Source organism: Polypterus senegalus, chromosome 4 (assembly GCF_016835505.1).
Source record: "Polypterus senegalus isolate Bchr_013 chromosome 4, ASM1683550v1, whole genome shotgun sequence".
NCBI classification, from domain to species: Eukaryota; Metazoa; Chordata; class Cladistia; order Polypteriformes; family Polypteridae; genus Polypterus; species Polypterus senegalus.
The window spans coordinates 88,035,804-88,054,037 of record NC_053157.1 but is presented as its reverse complement, the minus strand read 5'-3'; the positions used below and the strand labels follow the sequence as shown (position 1 = coordinate 88,054,037).

Sequence of the window (18,234 nt, the reverse complement as noted above, 5' to 3'; positions counted from 1 at the left end):
TGCCATCGTATTATTTTCTTGAGCACCGTCAAACTGTTTAAAGCAATGATGCCCGAAAATGTGTTTGATGTTCTTTCATTTTTCCTGACTGCTGTACTCTGCTTTTTTTTCTCCTGTTGAAATATAGTAATTTTCTGCTACTTAATTTCATTATGTTGATTAGGACAAGTCCGCTCCACATGGGTGGAATTGTACTTTTTAGAACATTAGAAAAAAATATGATGAGAAAAGGTCATTCACTGCAATCCAATTCACAGAATTTCTCCAAAAAACATGAAGGCCCCTAAAGTCATAATCTCTAACATATTGCTTAGTACTTTATTCTATTGTTCTTTGTGTGAAGAGAAATGTTCTTATATTTGTGTGTAATTTACCTTCAACAACATCCTCTGTGGAGTTGTTGAACTCATTTTAAAATAACATCTTGGATCTACGAATTCCTTTCATAATTTTAAAAACTTCAGTCATGTCACCAATTTCTTTTGCTTACACTGAAAAGGTTCAGCTCTTTTAATTTTTCCTCATTGCCCACATATGTCAAAGAAGAGTCTCAATCTGGTACCAGAAAAAAAAAATCGTATCAGAACTCAAGGCTGAAATTCACACCGGAAAGTCATGAAGTATCTACAGACCTTAGCTTTTACATGTTTGTTGACTTTTGAAACTAAATGGAAAAAGGGTAATAAATCCATAAAAAAATGACAGAAAAATCATGCATATAACTATAACTATATTATTATTATTATTATTTTTCTTTAATTTAGGGTAAAACAAACTAAACTCAAGTTACTTGATGGCAAACCCATTGTGCATATCACCAGCATTAGCTGAGAATGTCCTCTTTCAGATGAGATTGTTGCTAGTATTATCAATTTTAGATCATATGAAGGCCGTCAAGTGCACCAGTACTTCAAGCAGGCATGGATCCTGAATTACATCTAATGTGCTCTTCGTGAAATGAAATTGGAATAAGTGGGTGATGGGATAGATAGATAGATAATCAAACAATTAATCTTTAATGATTGGTAGAATACCTTTTTTTTGATAAATCCTGGGTTGTATTTAAAAGACAACTCATTTTTATTACAATTATGAAACTCTGCATGTGATTTAAACATTCTTTGTTCTCTTATAATTATGATATAATAATAATTTATAAAAACTCCTGAATTGAATAAAGGTGGCATCAGTTCATCTAATTTTATTTCATTATGTTGATGTTCCCCAAATGTTTTCCCCCAGCCTATTAAAAAGTCACATTTAGTGTGCAAAGACTCAACCTGTGGCATTAATGCACTTTACTGTACACCCATTTCTCCATTACTGTTGCTATTTTACAATGAAAGGTGATAACATAACCTTTAATGCAATGCATTCTTTTATGAATTACATAAAAAAGGATGAAATAAGGCCGTTCAACAAAGAAATAAGCAAACTTTATGATGCAACCTTGGACAAATGGTTAGAAAGGTCCTGTTCAAGAACTAAAAATTAGTCGCCTTTAAAAGAAGAGAAAATGAAGAGGTAAAATGAGATGACATGCTGACTTGGGGACACAGGTCAGTAATTAAAGTTAGACAATGGTGACTGATGTTTGGCTTAAAAAAGGATACAAATAAGGAGAAATCAAAAAGAAGATAATTACATTAGTTACTCTGCCAGTGGTTGTTAAGGTGTCATCACTTATGGCGGACGTCTGACTCAAAGTTGGGGAAGGTGTTTCAGAGCTTGCCGTGCTGTCAGAACTACCGATCTGAAGCTCATCTAGAATGGCAGTGGACGACTCGCTGAGTGTGTGAGAAGAGCATTCACTAAAACTTGAATCAGTGGCCATGGAAGCTGTTTCACTTGTTTGGAGAGGGAATTCAGGAGTTAGAGTGTAGAACTTACAAGCACAAGGGAGAGGGGAAGAACTCTCCTGGAGATGTGCCTGAGCAAAGTCTAAAGCTGCCAATCTGTTTGAATCAGTGTTTGTGCATGTATCAGGTGAAAAACAGGATCTGTTAACCGGTACCAGAGGAGGAGGTAGGATGGCTTCTGGTGAGGTTTGACTGCAAATCAGGGAATCTGTTGATGGAAATTTCCTGCTTTCAAGCTGGGAGTAAAATTTAAAATAACAAAAAAAAAATGAACAAGTGAGTAGTATATATACTGTATATATATGTAAAAATGACAAAAATGTTTACATGATTAGATAAGCGAGCATTGATTGAGTCATCAAAAAAAGACCACCAAGTGTGAAATACACTCTTACCATCATGGTTTATGTCACTATTTCTACAAAGTATGGGAGGCTATTAATTCACAAACGTTCAGCCTTTTCCTTCATGATTCGAAGCATTATTGAATGTTAAACTATTACATTCATTTATACAACTAATTATTTTTAGGACCACTTAATCCAGCTGAGGTTCACAGGGAATCTTAATTAATTAAGAATCTAATTAAAAACATAGGGCAAAACTTTAAATGAAGGGTTTCTTATCAAAGTGTATGTACACTCAGTGATTATACCTAACTACTATGCAAGTAGGCATTGTTACAATGTCCTTGCTATGTAAACTGAGTAACAGTATGAGCAAAAACACAACTGGGCATGTAATAAAAATAACCAAATTGTTAGTATCATGAGGATGGTGTAATAATCTTATATGTAAAGCTCAATGTAGATGTGTATGTGTGTGTTTAACCTTTATTCAATTACACATCTTCGGTCCAATCTCAACAAAACTTTTCAGACATAACCTATCTTGTCTGGAAGAGACTACTACTACTTCTTCAGAACCTGGGGTACCTTTATTTGTGTGTGTGTGTGTGGGTGTGGGTGTGGGTGTGGGTGTGTGTTTGTGGGTATTTTACTTATAATGAGTTTTAAGGACAGTGCTTTTTCCCAGATTATTACTACTGAAATTAATTTCATTCATTTTAGGTCTCAAAATCTGTCTTAAGAATTGCATTTTATCAGTATTTATTCAAGTTTTTTGTCAAAATTATGCCTTCTAAGAAACACTGTAAATGGCAAAATGTCTTTCAGTGGCAAATAGAAGACAGATAGTTCTACCTTTAAATTAATTGCTCATGCAACACCAGGTCGTTCTACTAGTATTATGATAAAAAAGCACTTGAGTAATTGGAAACAATATATTTTAGAAACAAATTGTTATACTTAGTACAGGTCAGAACTAGCATAGATAAATTCTTAGGAAAGACCTGTTAAAAAGCAAGTTCTGGCCAGCTGGCCTGAGGGAATACAGCTAGCCTTGATGATGAACATGAACGGTTTGGCAGCTGGAATAGATAGGGGGCCGAGTCTGAGCTAAGTGATTGGCAATTACACTCCTACTGGTGCAAGAAGTGTATCAAGGACCATTAGAGGCATGCAGAGGCAAAATGTCTCTCTCTCTCTCAGCTACTCCATTCATCCAAGGGCTATGCCAGACTGTGTCAGATCAGCTAAGACAGATGAGCCACCTGGTAACCTATTACTCAGTTTGTATTATTATTATTATTTTGAAAACAATTAAATTTGTACTCTGCTTATATTTTGGGCATATTATCTGGGTTGGGGCAGTATTTACCTACAATAGCAGTTAATCCCAAAAGTGGCCAGGCTGGTAAGTATTAACATACAAGACTACACATAGGATTTGGGGCATTTTGTTAAGGTCTATGTAAGAAAGAGTTTAAAAGTGAAAATAGGATCAACCTAGGACCCTACAACGACACTTTCAAATGTTACACAGTATTTACACTGTAACTGTGTCATATTATATTGTTGTTAGGCAGATAATTGCCTAGCAATTAAAACATATTGTCATATGTGTGAATATAATATGTTTCATACTGGGGCAGGTTTGAAATATGTACAAGGGAAAGATCTGGATGTGACACAGTCTCATGACCATTTTCTATTTCTGTTGTCAGACAGGAAGACCATGATGGGGAAGAAGAACCCCAAACAAACTCTAGCCCTGTCACTTCTGGTCCATAAGATATAAAATAAAATTTTCAAATCAAGATGGCATCGGTTTAAAAAAAAAAACAACCTTGGAGAAAGCACATCTCTGTGGCTGGAAGCAGACTTTTCTTTTCCTTGGCCTTTTTTGCCCTTCTAATTGCACACCACAAGTAATACTTTCAGTATCACTTCAAAAATAATAAACCTTTTTGTGTCTCGTTCAGTTCATTTACAGAATGTACTCTGTAAGAAGGGATTCTTTTTGAAGAGTGTTACCAAAAATATTCATCAGTCTTTCTATATTTATTTACAATGTATGCATACAGCCAGCCCGGCAATAGGCTCTCTTCCAGTACAGGGTTAGTTACTGCCTTGCCCTGAATCTGCCATGATAGGCTCTGGCCCTTCATGAACACAAACACCATATTCACATTTGTGTGTAAACTTTTTGCATGGTTTTAATTTTTATTTTTATGAGTATGTTCCACTTTAATAGCATTAATTTTCTGAATTCACTAATTCCAGTGGGGGTCTTGGGGAGAGCAGCATCTGCTGCAGTAGTACTGGGAACATAACAGGACCCAAACTTCTAGTGGGACAATAATTCATAGATGGACAAATACAGACAATTTAGACTCACCAGTTAACTTATAGTGTAAATCTTGGGATGTCGGTTTGGGAAACAACCATAGAAAATCCTTGTGTATAGTGGGAGAATGTGGGATTTGAATCTAAGGTTCTGAAGCTATGAAGAAGGAGCACTCAACACTGAAAAACAGCGTTGCCATTTTTGAAACATATCTGCAAACAGGTTGTGCTTAAAGCTTATAGAATAAATAACAAGTGTGTCATATGAAGTTGAAATGACAAGTCTTTATAGATGAATCCAAACATGTATTTATATAAAGGCTGATATAAAGACAATTCATTTCAGGATGTTTAACGATACTATATTTAAGTAATAAGTCATTTTTAGGAAAACAGAAATTTAAAAAAGGTATATAGACTTTTGATAGTCATTTTATATTTCATTGAAATAAAAAAAGCTGTATAGTTTCGACATTTATTGTAACTGTGTTGTATTTGTAAAATGTGTGTAATGCATTGAGTTTCTATTTAGTGAACAACATTTTAAACTGAATGGAAATAAACAAAATCAAACTGGAAATAAACATTATGAAATCCAGAATCATTTGACCATATAAATGATGTAAACTGACTGAAGAAAAAAAGGACCTGCCATTAAGGTTTTTGCCTCATTTTACCAGGGAAACTCTCCTCAGCAGCTGTCATACCTTAATGATTTTCAAAAAAGTGATCTTGAAGGGCCTATCCAATAATAGTCAGCTGTGTTCTGCTAATTATTGTGCACGAAACAGTAAGCCGCTTTATGCATTTTGTACAACACTACTCAGTAGCGTAGGCACACTTTCTGTCACAGTTGGTGGTACCCTGATCTTATAATAATCTGTCACATCGTACATGTTTCTGTGACATTTAGTGAAATATGCAGTGAATGACGATAAACACAGGCAACTGAAGAGTGGCTTTTTTGATGACCATATCATTGTTCATCAATTTGAATGAACGGTTTAGAAGAAAAGTTAAATTAAATAAAGAAAGAACAGAATGGTATATTAGAATGTTTACTCTGTGTTTTTAGTAGTTGATTAAGCTTTTATTGCTTCAAAATATGCTGTATGATGACCATGTAATTTGATAACAGGATGATGAATGACATATAATAACAAAAAAAAAACAACTTTAGCATTTTCCTACCTTTACACTTTTTACATTTATGGGGGTAAAAAAGTATAAGAATATTTTTCTGGACATATATTAATCTTTTTATTCCACAGCATGCTGTACCTACTAAACTATAATCCTGTCAAACATAAAATACTTCCAGTTAGAAAACCAGTCTGTGAACAGAAGGAATTAGGGAAAAACAGATCAGTAATGATTTTACTTAGTAAGTGTGAGCTAGCAGGCTAGAAGCTGAATGCCCTAAATCAGGAAGACTGTGATATTGTGTGATCAGCTACCATTGTTCACAGTGCCATTCTTATTAATACATAGCAGGGCTGGGTGCCTCTATTGGCAAAACTGCATGCTAAGTGCTTTGCCTTCTACAATACACAAAATTCTCAACAAAATTAAATTGTAAAACTCTTCTAAAGACAAAAAAGGAGGAATGTCATATTTAATACAAATAAAAGCAGAATGCCATCACAGAGGTGCAGTTTAAATAACCTAAAAGACATTTGGTAGCTTTAAGGAAATAGAAAGAAGGGCAAGCAAACCAAAACATGTGATCTGCATAAAACATTAAATTAGATGCAAATTCTGTTTAGACTGAATAAACCTCCTTTGATGTTTGTTATCCCTTAAAGCCTCAAGGGTTAAACTCTCAGGACACTTCAAGCTTCAGATGCACGTTAATTTTACTTATAGATTATAAGCTGTTCTAATTTTATTTATTTAAAAGCGTTTGCATGCATCTAATAATTTGTTTCCAGCTTCAATAAATTGCTTTTTACTGCTGTGGTTTATATAGCATTAGTTGCTAAGGCATTGGACTTTTTAGGCTGCCTAATCAACCCTCACCATTGAATTGCTGTGTGAACCTAGAAAATCATTTAACTTGCCTATACTCCAATTTTTTAATATTTAAGTAAGCAGTTTTATGCTGGTTTTATATAGTGCTTAGGATCAGTGTTCTCTATGGAAAAATGTTGTGTAAAATAATAGTAGGTTCTGCAAAGAAAGTTTAACCAATCTGGATTATTAGCTCAATAAAGTTGGGACCCTGTATCAAGCAAAAAACAACACGTGTTGCCATCAGACACTAAACATTTGGTCTGCACTTGCGCACACTTTTGGGTATTTAAGCAACAGGGCTGAAATTGTTAAGAAACATAATTGTGCCAGAAAATAACTCTGCCCTGCTTGATTTTAATTCATGAACTGTATTCAGTCCTGCCTTGAACTCATTACCTAAATAACTGGCTCTGAGTCATTTGAGTAAGCAGACTGATGGATGTTTTTATCAAGATATAGGATGCCATTTTCATAGAGCTCAGATCAGAAAGTAGTAAGATTGTGTTAGCACCTAAAAGACAGATGGACATCAACATGTATATGTCAGTTAAATCATTACTGAGAAACACCAGTGATGTTCAAGAAAAAAAAAAAAGTTATACCGAATGATCATCTGTTGAAGCTGCTTGTCTGTTCTCCACCGAGGACATCTTTTTGGTTTCGGCTGAAGGAGCTGAGGATCGTCCCTGAGTAACCTCATGTCCACACTCCGTATGGAGGACCTTGGCTGGTTCTATCTGAACAGAGATAGAAGCTTTGTGTCTCTCAAGCTGTCTAGCGGCAAACTCAGGTGACAGGCTGGCCAGCAACTTAGACTTCATATCAGAAGCAGGTGTGGGGTGCTGACTTGAGCTGGGAGTGTTAGTTGTATTCTGTCCCTCCTGCAGGGTTAATTTAAGTGAGGAAACCTTACGTTCTTGAGGTGAACCTTTATCTCCGGTGTCAGCTAGAGCAGTGCGTTCAGACTCCAGTTTAACTGAGGTCTTCTCTCTATATGTAAATGATGCAGTGGTACTGCTGGAATACATTTCCTCTTGCAGTAACCTTGTGTTAGTTAAAGCAGATGTGTCCTCCTTGTGAACATGCAAGAAACAACCAGGAGACACAGTGTCTTTATTTGGACTGCTGTGAAGCGGGGACAAGTGAAAGCTGTCTTTTCTGGGAGGGGGAGAGGGGATCTTTTGGTGATAAAGAGGAGGCAGAGAAAACAAACATGAAAACAAGAACAACAGAAAAAAATATTAGAGCTCCAAATTCTCTTACCTCCCTGTTTGAAAACAAAAAGCATACCTTTGATTTCTTGTGATTTTTTCCCCATGACCTTCACATGAATGCAAGAACTGCACATATGTTTAACACTTATTATCAGGCATGTACAAAAACACAGGCAAAATAAGCACAAGTAGCCTTTTCAACAATAAAACATAAACATAAAAACAACATAAACATAAAAAGAACACAGAGCTAAAATACAAGTGTCTTTTGACCTGTCGCATTGCTGTCTTTACATGCTTGGACTCTGCTTCCACTCCAGGTTGGGATGATATCTCAAGAGAATTTGCATGTGCTTGCCATGCTTATATAAGCATATTCCAAGAAATCCAAGTTTCTGCTGCAGTTTGTTGAGGATTCAGAACTTTCCATCATCCCAGAAATTAATATAAATTTAAGTTTTCCTAGTAATGAATTAGTGCAGATTCAACTATCCTGCACACATTGCCACGAGAATGGGCTATAAATACATATATCGCCTAACCAGGGATGCAAAATGGATGGATGTTGACATATAGTTCATACCAGAGTAATGGCATCATACAGACTATAAGTGCTTGTGATGCCCCGTGCAATGGCACCTTGCACATACAGTGGTGTGAAAAACTATTTGCCCCCTTCCTGATTTCTTATTCTTTTGCATGTTTGTCACACAAAATGTTTCTGATCATCAAACACATTTAACCATTAGTCAAATATAACACAAGTAAACACAAAATGCAGTTTTTAAATGATGGTTTTATTATTTAGGGAGAAAAAAATCCAAACCTACATGGCCCTGTGTGAAAAAGTAATTGCCCCCTGAACCTAATAACTGGTTGGGCCACCCTTAGCAGCAATAACTGCAATCAAGCGTTTGCGATAACTTGCAATGAGTCTTTTACAGCGCTCTGGAGGAATTTTGGCCCACTCATCTTTGCAGAATTGTTGTAATTCAGCTTTATTTGAGGGTTTTCTAGCATGAACCGCCTTTTTAAGGTCATGCCATAGCATCTCAATTGGATTCAGGTCAGGACTTTGACTAGGCCACTCCAAAGTCTTCATTTTGTTTTTCTTCAGCCATTCAGAGGTGGATTTGCTGGTGTGTTTTGGGTCATTGTCCTGTTGCAGCACCCAAGATCGCTTCAGCTTGAGTTGACGAACAGATGGCCGGACATTCTCCTTCAGGATTTTTGGTAGACAGTAGAATTCATGGTTCCATCTATCACAGCAGGCCTTCCAGGTCCTGAAGCAGCAAAACAACCCCAGACCATCACACTTCCACCACCATATTTTACTGTTGGTATGATGTTCTTTTCTGAAATGCTGTGTTCCTTTTACGCCAGATGTAACGGGACATTTGCCTTCCAAAAGTTCAACTTTTGTCTCATCAGTCCACAAGGTATTTTCCCAAAAGTCTTGGCAATCATTGAGATGTTTCTTAGCAAAATTAATGTTCTTTTGCTTAACAGTGGTTTGCGTCTTGGAAATCTGCCATGCAGGCCATTTTTGCCCAGTCTCTTTCTTATGGTGGAGTCGTGAACACTGACCTTAATTGAGGCAAGTGAAGCCTGCAGTTCTTTAGACGTTGTCCTGGGGTCTTTTGTGACCTCTCGGATGAGTCGTCTCTGCGCTCTTGGGATAATTTTGGTTGGCCGGCCACTCCTGGGAAGGTTCACCACTGTTCCATGTTTTTGCCATTTGTGGATAATGGCTCTCACTGTGGTTCGCTGGAGTCCCAAAGCTTTAGAAATGGCTTTATAACCTTTACCAGACTGATAGATCTCAATTACTTCTGTTCTCATTTGTTCCTGAATTTCTTTGGATCTTGGCATGATGTCTAGCTTTTGAGGTGCTTTTGGTCTACTTCTCTGTGTCAGGCAGCTCCTATTTAAGTGATTTCTTGATTGAAACAGGTGTGGCAGTAATCAGGCCTGGGGGTGGCTACGGAAATTGAACTCAGGTGTGATACACCACAGTTAGGTTATTTTTAACAAGGGGCAATTACTTTTCACACAGGGCCATGTAGGTTTGGATTTTTTCTCCCTAAATAATAAAACCATCATTTAAAAACTGCATTTTGTGTTTACTTGTGTTATATTTGACTAATGGTTAAATGTGTTTGATGATCAGAAACATTTTGTGTGACAAACATGCAAAAGAATAAGAAAACAGGAAGGGGGCAAATAGTTTTTCACACCACTGTAGCTTGAACTACCTGTAGTTGTAACCGAAAGACCGGAGTGAGAAGAAAGGGAGGCACAGACATAAGGTTCTTTAGAAAAATTACAAAAGCTGTTTATTATGTGTGTGCCAAAGCACAGATTTGTGCCACGCAATAAATTATTAATAAAATCAGTTTTTGTGCACTGACATGATCAAAAAATAACGTGCAATTATAAATCAAAAAAAAAAGTCTCAGGCTGTTGCTCTTTTTACTCTTCTTAAAACAGCTCAATGCCAAGAGACTACAACAGGGCTCCTCCATAAGTTAAGACTAGTTCACACCACCAAATCAGCACACCATCTCTATTCTTAGGACTTTCAGAGGACTTTGTTTTGCAGGCACTGTCATACCTTCTTTCCCCATCAGTGACTGTCAGAAGTACATACAAGTATATCCAAACGATTCCAAATACCAACTACAGTGTCTGTCCTTCTCGGGGTCTTGCCTCCACCTCAATAAATTATTGGAGGGCTAAACCCCCAGAAAACTGCACCAACTTCTTTCCTTTTCACAAAGTTTGCAGAATTCTGCTATACTTGTATCACTAACTAAACTACCAGAAAAATTACCTCGTCACTAGCTTTTGCAGTGTTTTCAGTATCTTTATTCGATGTCTGCAGTCAATCCCAGTCGTAAAGTTCTCCAGCCGTACCCACAGTTTCATACATTATTAAGCTTACATCACTGCATTCAATCTCCTAATTCCCACTCCTATATAAATGGGGTCACGTATTCTCCTGCATGTGCATACGTTCACATGGAATGGATTCACAGTCCCGTCTCCTCTCTTGATCCACACTCAGGTAAAACCTCTCCTTAGGCCCTTGCACGGCTTCTGTTAACTGATATCTCACCTGTCATTCTCCTTCAACAAAAAAGGGAGCACTGACAGGGTGTTGGCACCTCCTACAGATGTGCACATGTCCTAATAGGCCTCTCACACTCATGCTCATCACCAGCTCCACCCATGAAGTGCACCATTGCAGCTGTTATGCTTTTCTCACTGGTATACCACGCTCAACCCATGCAGCCATCCCATGCTGTACCATTACACCTTCTATCAAGTTAAGTACAAACCTTTATTTCCGTTAAACAGAAGGGTTAACCAACACCCAGTCTCACCATCCCGGGCTCTAACCTAGACCCACAACACGGCTTTACCATTGTTCTGGTGTGCAAAATCTGCAATTTTGTGTCTGTGCTTCCATTATATTTCGCTCAAGTTAAACAAGATGAATTTAAATACAGGACACTTCCATGGGCAGTATTAACATCAAAGCATTCTGTTTTCCTGAATTGTACTAATAATCAAAGCACAGTAACATCTGTTGCACCTAGGACTAAATTGGATTACAGCTTGAGAAGGGAAGACATGCAGATGCCTCAAGCTGTATTTATTACTTAATAACCTGTGAACAGAAGGAGATGCCATGTGACTAGAAATTGCCAAACCAGTTTACAGTTTGGGACAGGAAGGCTCTTCAAACATCAAACATGTTATTGTTTGGGAAACGGACAAACTCAAACAGATTAAAGAGTTCAAGCAAATTCATCCATCATATTGACACCCAGCCAATAAGGTGTATGTAACAATCATGTGTTGCAAAATTCCCATGGATTTTTAAAATAAATAAGATGGACTAAACAACGAGAACACTGCGACATCCGATGAGGACATAGCGACATCAGAAGAGGACAGAGTGATGTCAGAAGAGGGCACCAGCAACGTGCAGCTGTTTTCATCTGATTATAGCTAAAGCATTACATGAATATCATTGCTAAATCAATGCCGCCCTGGGACATTCATCTTTGACATCTTTAATTTTCCATAAGCTTTTTCTAAAGACTATATATATACTCAGCAAAAAAAGAAACGTCCCTTTTTCAGGACTGTGTATTTCAAAAATAATGTTTTAAAAATCCAAATAACTTTACAGATCTTCATTGTAAAGGGTTTAAACAAAGTTTTCCATGCATGTTCAATTAACCATAATCAATTAATTAACATGCACCTGTGGAATGGTCGTTAAGACCATAACAGCTTACAGAAAGTAGGCATTTAAGGTCACAGTTCTAAAACGCAGGACACTAAAGAGACTTGTCTACCGACTGTGAAAAACACCCAAAGAAAGATGCCCAGGGTCCCTGCTCATCTGCGTGAACGTGCATTAGGCATGCTGCAGGAAGGCATGAGGACTGCTGATGTGGCTAGGGCAATAAATTGCCATGTCCGCACTGTGAGACGCCTAAGACAGCGCTACAGGGAGACAGGAAGGACAGCTGATCATCCTCGCAGTGGAAGACCACGTGTAACAACACCTGCACAGGATCGGTACATCCGAATATCACACCTGCGTGACAGGTACAGGATGGCCACAACTGCCCGAGTCACACCAGGAACACACAATCCCTCCATCAGTGCTCAGACTGTCCGCAATAGGCTGAGAGAGGCTGGACTGAGGGCTTGTAGGCCTGTTATAAGGCAGGTCCTTACCAGACATCACCAGCAACAACGCCGCCTATGGGCACAAACCCACCTTCGCTGGACTAGACAGGAGTGGCAAAAAGTGCTCTTCACTGATGAGTCACGGTTTTGTCTCACCAAGGGTGATGGACGGATTCATGTTTATAGTCGAAGGAATTGAGCACGTCTGGGACCTGTTGGATCGCAGGGTGAGGGCTAGGGCCATTCCCCCCAGAAATGTCCAGGAACTTGCAAGTGCCTTGGTGGAAGAGTGGGGTAACATCTCACAGCAAGAACTGACAAATCTGGTCCAGTCCATGAGGAGGAGATGCACTGCAGTACTTCAAGCAGCTGGTGGCCACACCAGATACTGACTGGTACTTTTGATTTTGAGCCTCCCTTCATTCAGGGACACATTGTGAAACATTTTTAGTTTATGTCTTATGGTGTTGACTCTTTTAGTGTTCATACAAATATTTACACATTAAGTTTACTGAAAGTAAAAACAGTTGAAAGTCAGAGGACGTTTCTTTTTTTGCTGAGTATATATCCAGACTTTACTATCATTCTTAATTTATATTATTCCTTGTTCTATTTGGTATTGTTATTCATGTAATAAATACCACACTGTTTTTAAAGTTTTATACTTTGTCTTTATATCTAGAGTGACTGAAATAATAAAGTAGATATTAAGAGCACCTGGAGCTGTCAGAAGTTTGTCATACACTCCGATCTGCAAGGTTTACTATGGCTGAGGATAAGAGCTCCACCCAAGGAATAGTACGTAGGCATTTTTGGTTAATAAATGGCCTATAACCAAGAATGTTGAGCCGTTGTATGTTTGAATATATTCAAAGAGACCAAAGTAATATTTAGGTCTGAGATATATTTAAAACATTGTAAGTTGTTCGTTCCAATAATAAGTAAGTCTCTTGAAGTGCTAAGAGAGTGACAAGTTGTGTATGTGTTATTAATAAGGCACTTGTGTGGTTAAAAGTGCTAGAAATTAACCAGCTCTGTTATGTGTCATTTACAGGGCACTGTTGTGGTTAGGGTCTGTGTGTATGTGAATACTAGCAAAATACCCCACGCTTCGCAGCATCGAAGTACTGCCTTAAAATTTTTAAGAAGAAAAGTAAACCTTTTTAAACTGAGGGAAAATATAACAATAATTATTTGTTAAGGATCTCTTTGTATGCCATGTTGTCAGTTTGGCCCTCCGGTTGTAATATTACCAAGCTGTGCGCTGAGCTTACTCTTGAGCATGCAACGTACAGTTGGCCATGTGCAAAGGATACTTGCCTCAAATCTCACAGCCTGGATTGCTGCTGTCATAATTGGCTCGAGTTTCATGGTTTGTTTTAATTACGTTAGTATTTGCATAACTTGTTGTGTTGAAGTGACATTCAGCATCTGTCAAGCGTTGTAAGCATACAACTGGTTTCATGGATAACTTCGCATCCAGCTTTTGAGAGTTGAAACATTCATAAACATCAAAGTGTCCACTACTCAAATCGTCACCTGTAAATTTAAGATGTTTAAGAGGCATTGGCGGTTGTCGAAATGTGTAAAATATTTGGCTATTTCGGTACACTTGAAAGCAACAACCGAACAATTCAGCAGCAGCCATCAACTCACATGCAGAACCATAGGTAAAGGGCTTAACTCTTCTAGTGCTCCTGTGTAGTATAATTATCTCCTGTACTGTCATCAGTCCACACCTTGAACCTGTCCCAGTCATTCAATACATAGGACACAATGTTCCTCCGGATATCAAGAATAAGCCTGATATGGCCGTGCAATATGTAACACAGAGAATGGAAAAGGCAGGCGCCATCTCCGGGCATGGAAACCACTCGGTAAGTGACAGTTCTTTGATCAATGGTGTTCACCTCGATAGACATGTTAATGGGGGTACGGTTGGAACGATAAAGGAAATAGGTACCTGAACAATGTAAACTAAGTCTAAAATACCTATACAATAACTATAATCGTAATAAACGAACAATAAAACAGCGGAGAAGCCGTGGATTAAATAAAAAGGCTGCAGTTATCAGCAGGGAGACGTGAATCTTGTGGCGAAGCAAGGAAGGGAATGAAGAGACCGGAGCAAAGGAAGGCCTTATATAGGCAGGCAGCCAACAACGTGGGATGCGTGGGGATGGGGGACTCAACGCCGCCTCACACGGAGACCGAGCTGCAGGCTATGGACGTATATATGTACGTAAGTAGGATTCAGTTAGCGTTGGGAACCCGTGTACCAAATTTCTTAAAGATGGTCCCATAGGTAACAAAGACCGTTGGAAAGTTCAATATTGCAGCCGACAGTGGTGTCATACCACCGAAATAAGTACGTACATAGGTTACGAGTTTTTTCGTAGGCTCTGGTAATTCTAGTGTTAAGGAACGAGCCTGCCAAATTTCAGCCTTCTACCTACACGGGAAGTTAGAGAATTAATGACGATGGAAAGTTCTATGTGGCGGCCAACATTGGAGACATACCACCGAAATAAGTACGTAGATCAGTTTCGTTTAGCGCACGGAAGCCACCTAGCAAATTTCGTGAAGATGGGGCCATAAATACAAAAGTTTAACATAGCGGACGTTGTCAACCGCTATGATCGTTACGTGTACAATTTCGAAATGAAACCTGCTTAACTTTTGTAAGTAACCTGTAAGGAATGAGCCTGCCAAATTTCAGCCTTCTACCTACACGGCTAGTTGGAGAATTAGTGATGAGTGAGTCAGTAAGGGCAACAAAGACCGTTGGAAAGTTCAATATGGCGGCCGACAGTGGCGTCATACCACCAAAATAAAGTACGTACAACGGTTTCAGTTAGTGCAGGAAAGCCGCCTACCAAATTTCGTGAAGATGGGGCCATAAATAAGAAAGTTTATCATGGCGGACATTGTCGACTGTTATGACCGTTACGCGTACAATTTCAAAATGAAACCTGCTTAACTTTTGTAAGTAACCTGTAAGGAATGAGCCTGCCAAATTTCAGCCTTCTACCTACATGGGAAGTTGGAGAATTAGTGATGAGTGAGTGAGTGAGTCAGTCAGTCAGTCAGTCAGTGAGGGCTTTGCCTTTTATTAGTATAGATATATATGTGTGTTAATCATAAAAGTGCGACAGTAGACCAACCCAGTAACAAAACGAATGAGTACAGGTATCCCTGAAGAAAATAGGTAAAGGTTAAGTAAAGGGGAATATCACAGTAATACAACCATTGAGCTAATCTGAAATGGCAAAGATGTATGCAAACCAGGCCTCTACAAGAAACAAGTGTTCTTATTTACTTCACACTACACTATCTTGTTAAGACTTTTCTTAACAGGGCCAAGGGTGCACACTGCTTTGTCACCACTGATTGCCACAATTGATTGACAACTTTACACAGACTATGTGTTATGGGAAAAAGAACCAATATAGCCAGTTATAACACATGTCTTCTCAAGAAGTTACTGTATTTATTGTCATTCTTACGTTGTCTAACACGTACGCATAGACTTTAATCCAATAGTTTTTAAGCGGATTACATTCAAAAAACACGAAGCCTAAGAAAGCAGATGCCTGACATCATTTGTCACAAGCAGAGTAACTTCTGGTCTGGAATTATTTTTGATATTGTGAGTGAAAATAAATGTGTGTGATAAATAACTCTGAGCGAAGTTAAACCATGTTTCACATGCAGCGGATTCAGAAAGTATTCAGACCCCATCACTTTCTGCACAGTTTATTTTTAGAACTAAAAACTGCAGATTTAGTTTTAAATGGATATGTTTGCCATTTCTGTTTATCATTCTACACCCAATAACCCACAATGACAAAGTGAAAACATATTTTCAGAAAGGTTTGCAAATGTATTAAAAATAAAAAATGCAAATCTCTCATTCATATAAGAATTCGGACTTTTAATTCGGTACTTTGTAGAAGGACTTTTGGCGGCAATTACAGATTTGAGTTTTCTTGGTGTCAGGGATGCCAGGGGCAACGACCCTGCGGGGACAGATTGAGGGACCGGAAGAGGGTCTATGCCCGCCCTGGATCACGTGGGGGCCGCCATCCTGGTTGCTTTGGGGGCCACGGGTAGAGGGCATTGAAGCCCAACCCTGTAGGAACTCGTGGTCACCGCCAGGGGGCGCCCCAATGCCTTGTGGACCCTGGACCTCAGCACTTCCGCCACACCAGGAAGTGCTGGGGGGAAGAGGAGCAGGGACACCCGGAGAGCTTCCGGGAGAACAGCCGGCACTGGGGCGTGTCCGGAAACACCTGGAGCCCATCCGGGGTGAAATAAAAGGGGCCGTCTCCCTTCATTCGAGTCGGTTGGAAGCAGGACAAAGCAGGAGAGAGAGTGGAGGAGGCCCGAAGAGGAAGGCATTGTGTGGCCAGGGCTGTGCCCGGGCTGCGTCCACATTGGGTAAGTCTCTACAAGCAGGGCCGGCTTAAGGGTACATGGCGACTATAGGCAGTGGTGGGTGGAAGCTCCCCCGTTTTGTGAAAATATCAAAAAGTGAGCATGAAGGTCCCTCTCAGAAATCAGAGCATGCTCATACCTGCATATGAGATCAAATTGCAGGTGAGGAGAATGAAGTATGCTTGTAGCTGCATGTGAAATTGCAGAGTGGGGTGTGGTGGGGGTATGCCCTCCCATGATGATCGGAGCAAATTTGCAGATGCATGTAAAATTGCAGAGTGTCACCTCCCCTTGGAGATTGGAGTTTTTTTCACAGTGAGAGCAAAAAAACAGGGTCATAGCCCTCCTTGCCTACTTATGGTTATGCCTAGAGTTGGCTCTGTCTATAAGCTTTGCATAGCAGGATTTTGGTAGTCCTGGTACATCCTCCAAAATTCCTTCAGATTGGATGTGAAGCGTTTATAATGTGCCATTTTGAGGTCTCTCTATGTATGTTTTATGGGGTTTAAGTCTTGAGCCAAACCTACTTGTACCAAACCTACTTCATCATTGTCTTATCAGTATGCTTTGGGCCATTGTCATGCTGAAAGGTGAACCATCACCCCAGAGGTCAAGTAAACTCTAGAACAGATTTTCTTCAAGGATCTCCCTGTATAAAGGCTACATTCATCCTTCCCTCAATTCTGACCAGTGTCCCAGTCCTTGCCGCTGAATTGCTCTCAAAGCATGATTTTGCTACCTTCACGTTTCACTGTAAGGATGTTATTAAGTCAGGTGACGAGCAGTGCCTGCTCTTTACCAGACATTCTGCTTGGAGTTGTGCCCAAAGAGTTAAATTTTTGTCTCGTCATATCAGAAAATCTTTTTTCCTAATACTATCAGAGACCTTTACATTGAGTTTGGCAAACTCCAAGTGTTAGTTGGCCACTCTACCATAAATGCTTGATTGATGGAGTGCTGCAGAATTGGCTGTCCTTTTTTCAGATTTGTCCATTTAAGCAGAAGACTCCTAAAGCTCTGTTAGAGTGACCACTGGGTTTGCAGTCTCTTCCCTCACCAAGGCCCTTCTTGTGTGGAAGAATGATTTTAGGGTAACAGCTTTCATCTTAAAGAAATAGCATAAAGGGTTAATAAATGTCAGAAACCTTTGCAGGCATATCAGGAAACCAGATAAAGGACAAGTGAACAACAAAATGTACAGAAATATGACTAAGAAATCAGCAGATGTCCTAAAAAACAACCAGAATGGACAGTTATATGCACAGAAATTTCAAGAGTGGTGGTTTAACTCAAAGGTATAAGAAGAACCAGAAT

General features: G+C 39.1%; 1 protein-coding gene across 18 annotated transcripts in view; it reads right to left on the bottom strand.

The window, feature by feature from the left end:
• Nucleotides 1–18,234, bottom strand: part of LOC120527501 (sorbin and SH3 domain-containing protein 2-like) — a 416,285-nt gene that overhangs the window by 172,381 nt on the left and 225,670 nt on the right. For 10 of the 18 annotated variants that reach the window (XM_039750968.1, XM_039750969.1, XM_039750975.1 and 7 more), the window contains 2 exons: nt 7,162–7,737; nt 1,646–2,095 (listed from right to left, as the gene is read on the bottom strand). The exons of 6 other annotated variants lie outside the window; for them this stretch is intronic. In XM_039750968.1, coding sequence (XP_039606902.1) covers nt 1,646–2,095; nt 7,162–7,737 — 1,026 coding nt within the window. The remainder of the gene's footprint in view (nt 1–1,645; nt 2,096–7,161; nt 7,738–18,234) is intronic. 2 more of the 18 variants (XM_039750973.1, XM_039750974.1) reach the window with 2 other exon arrangements.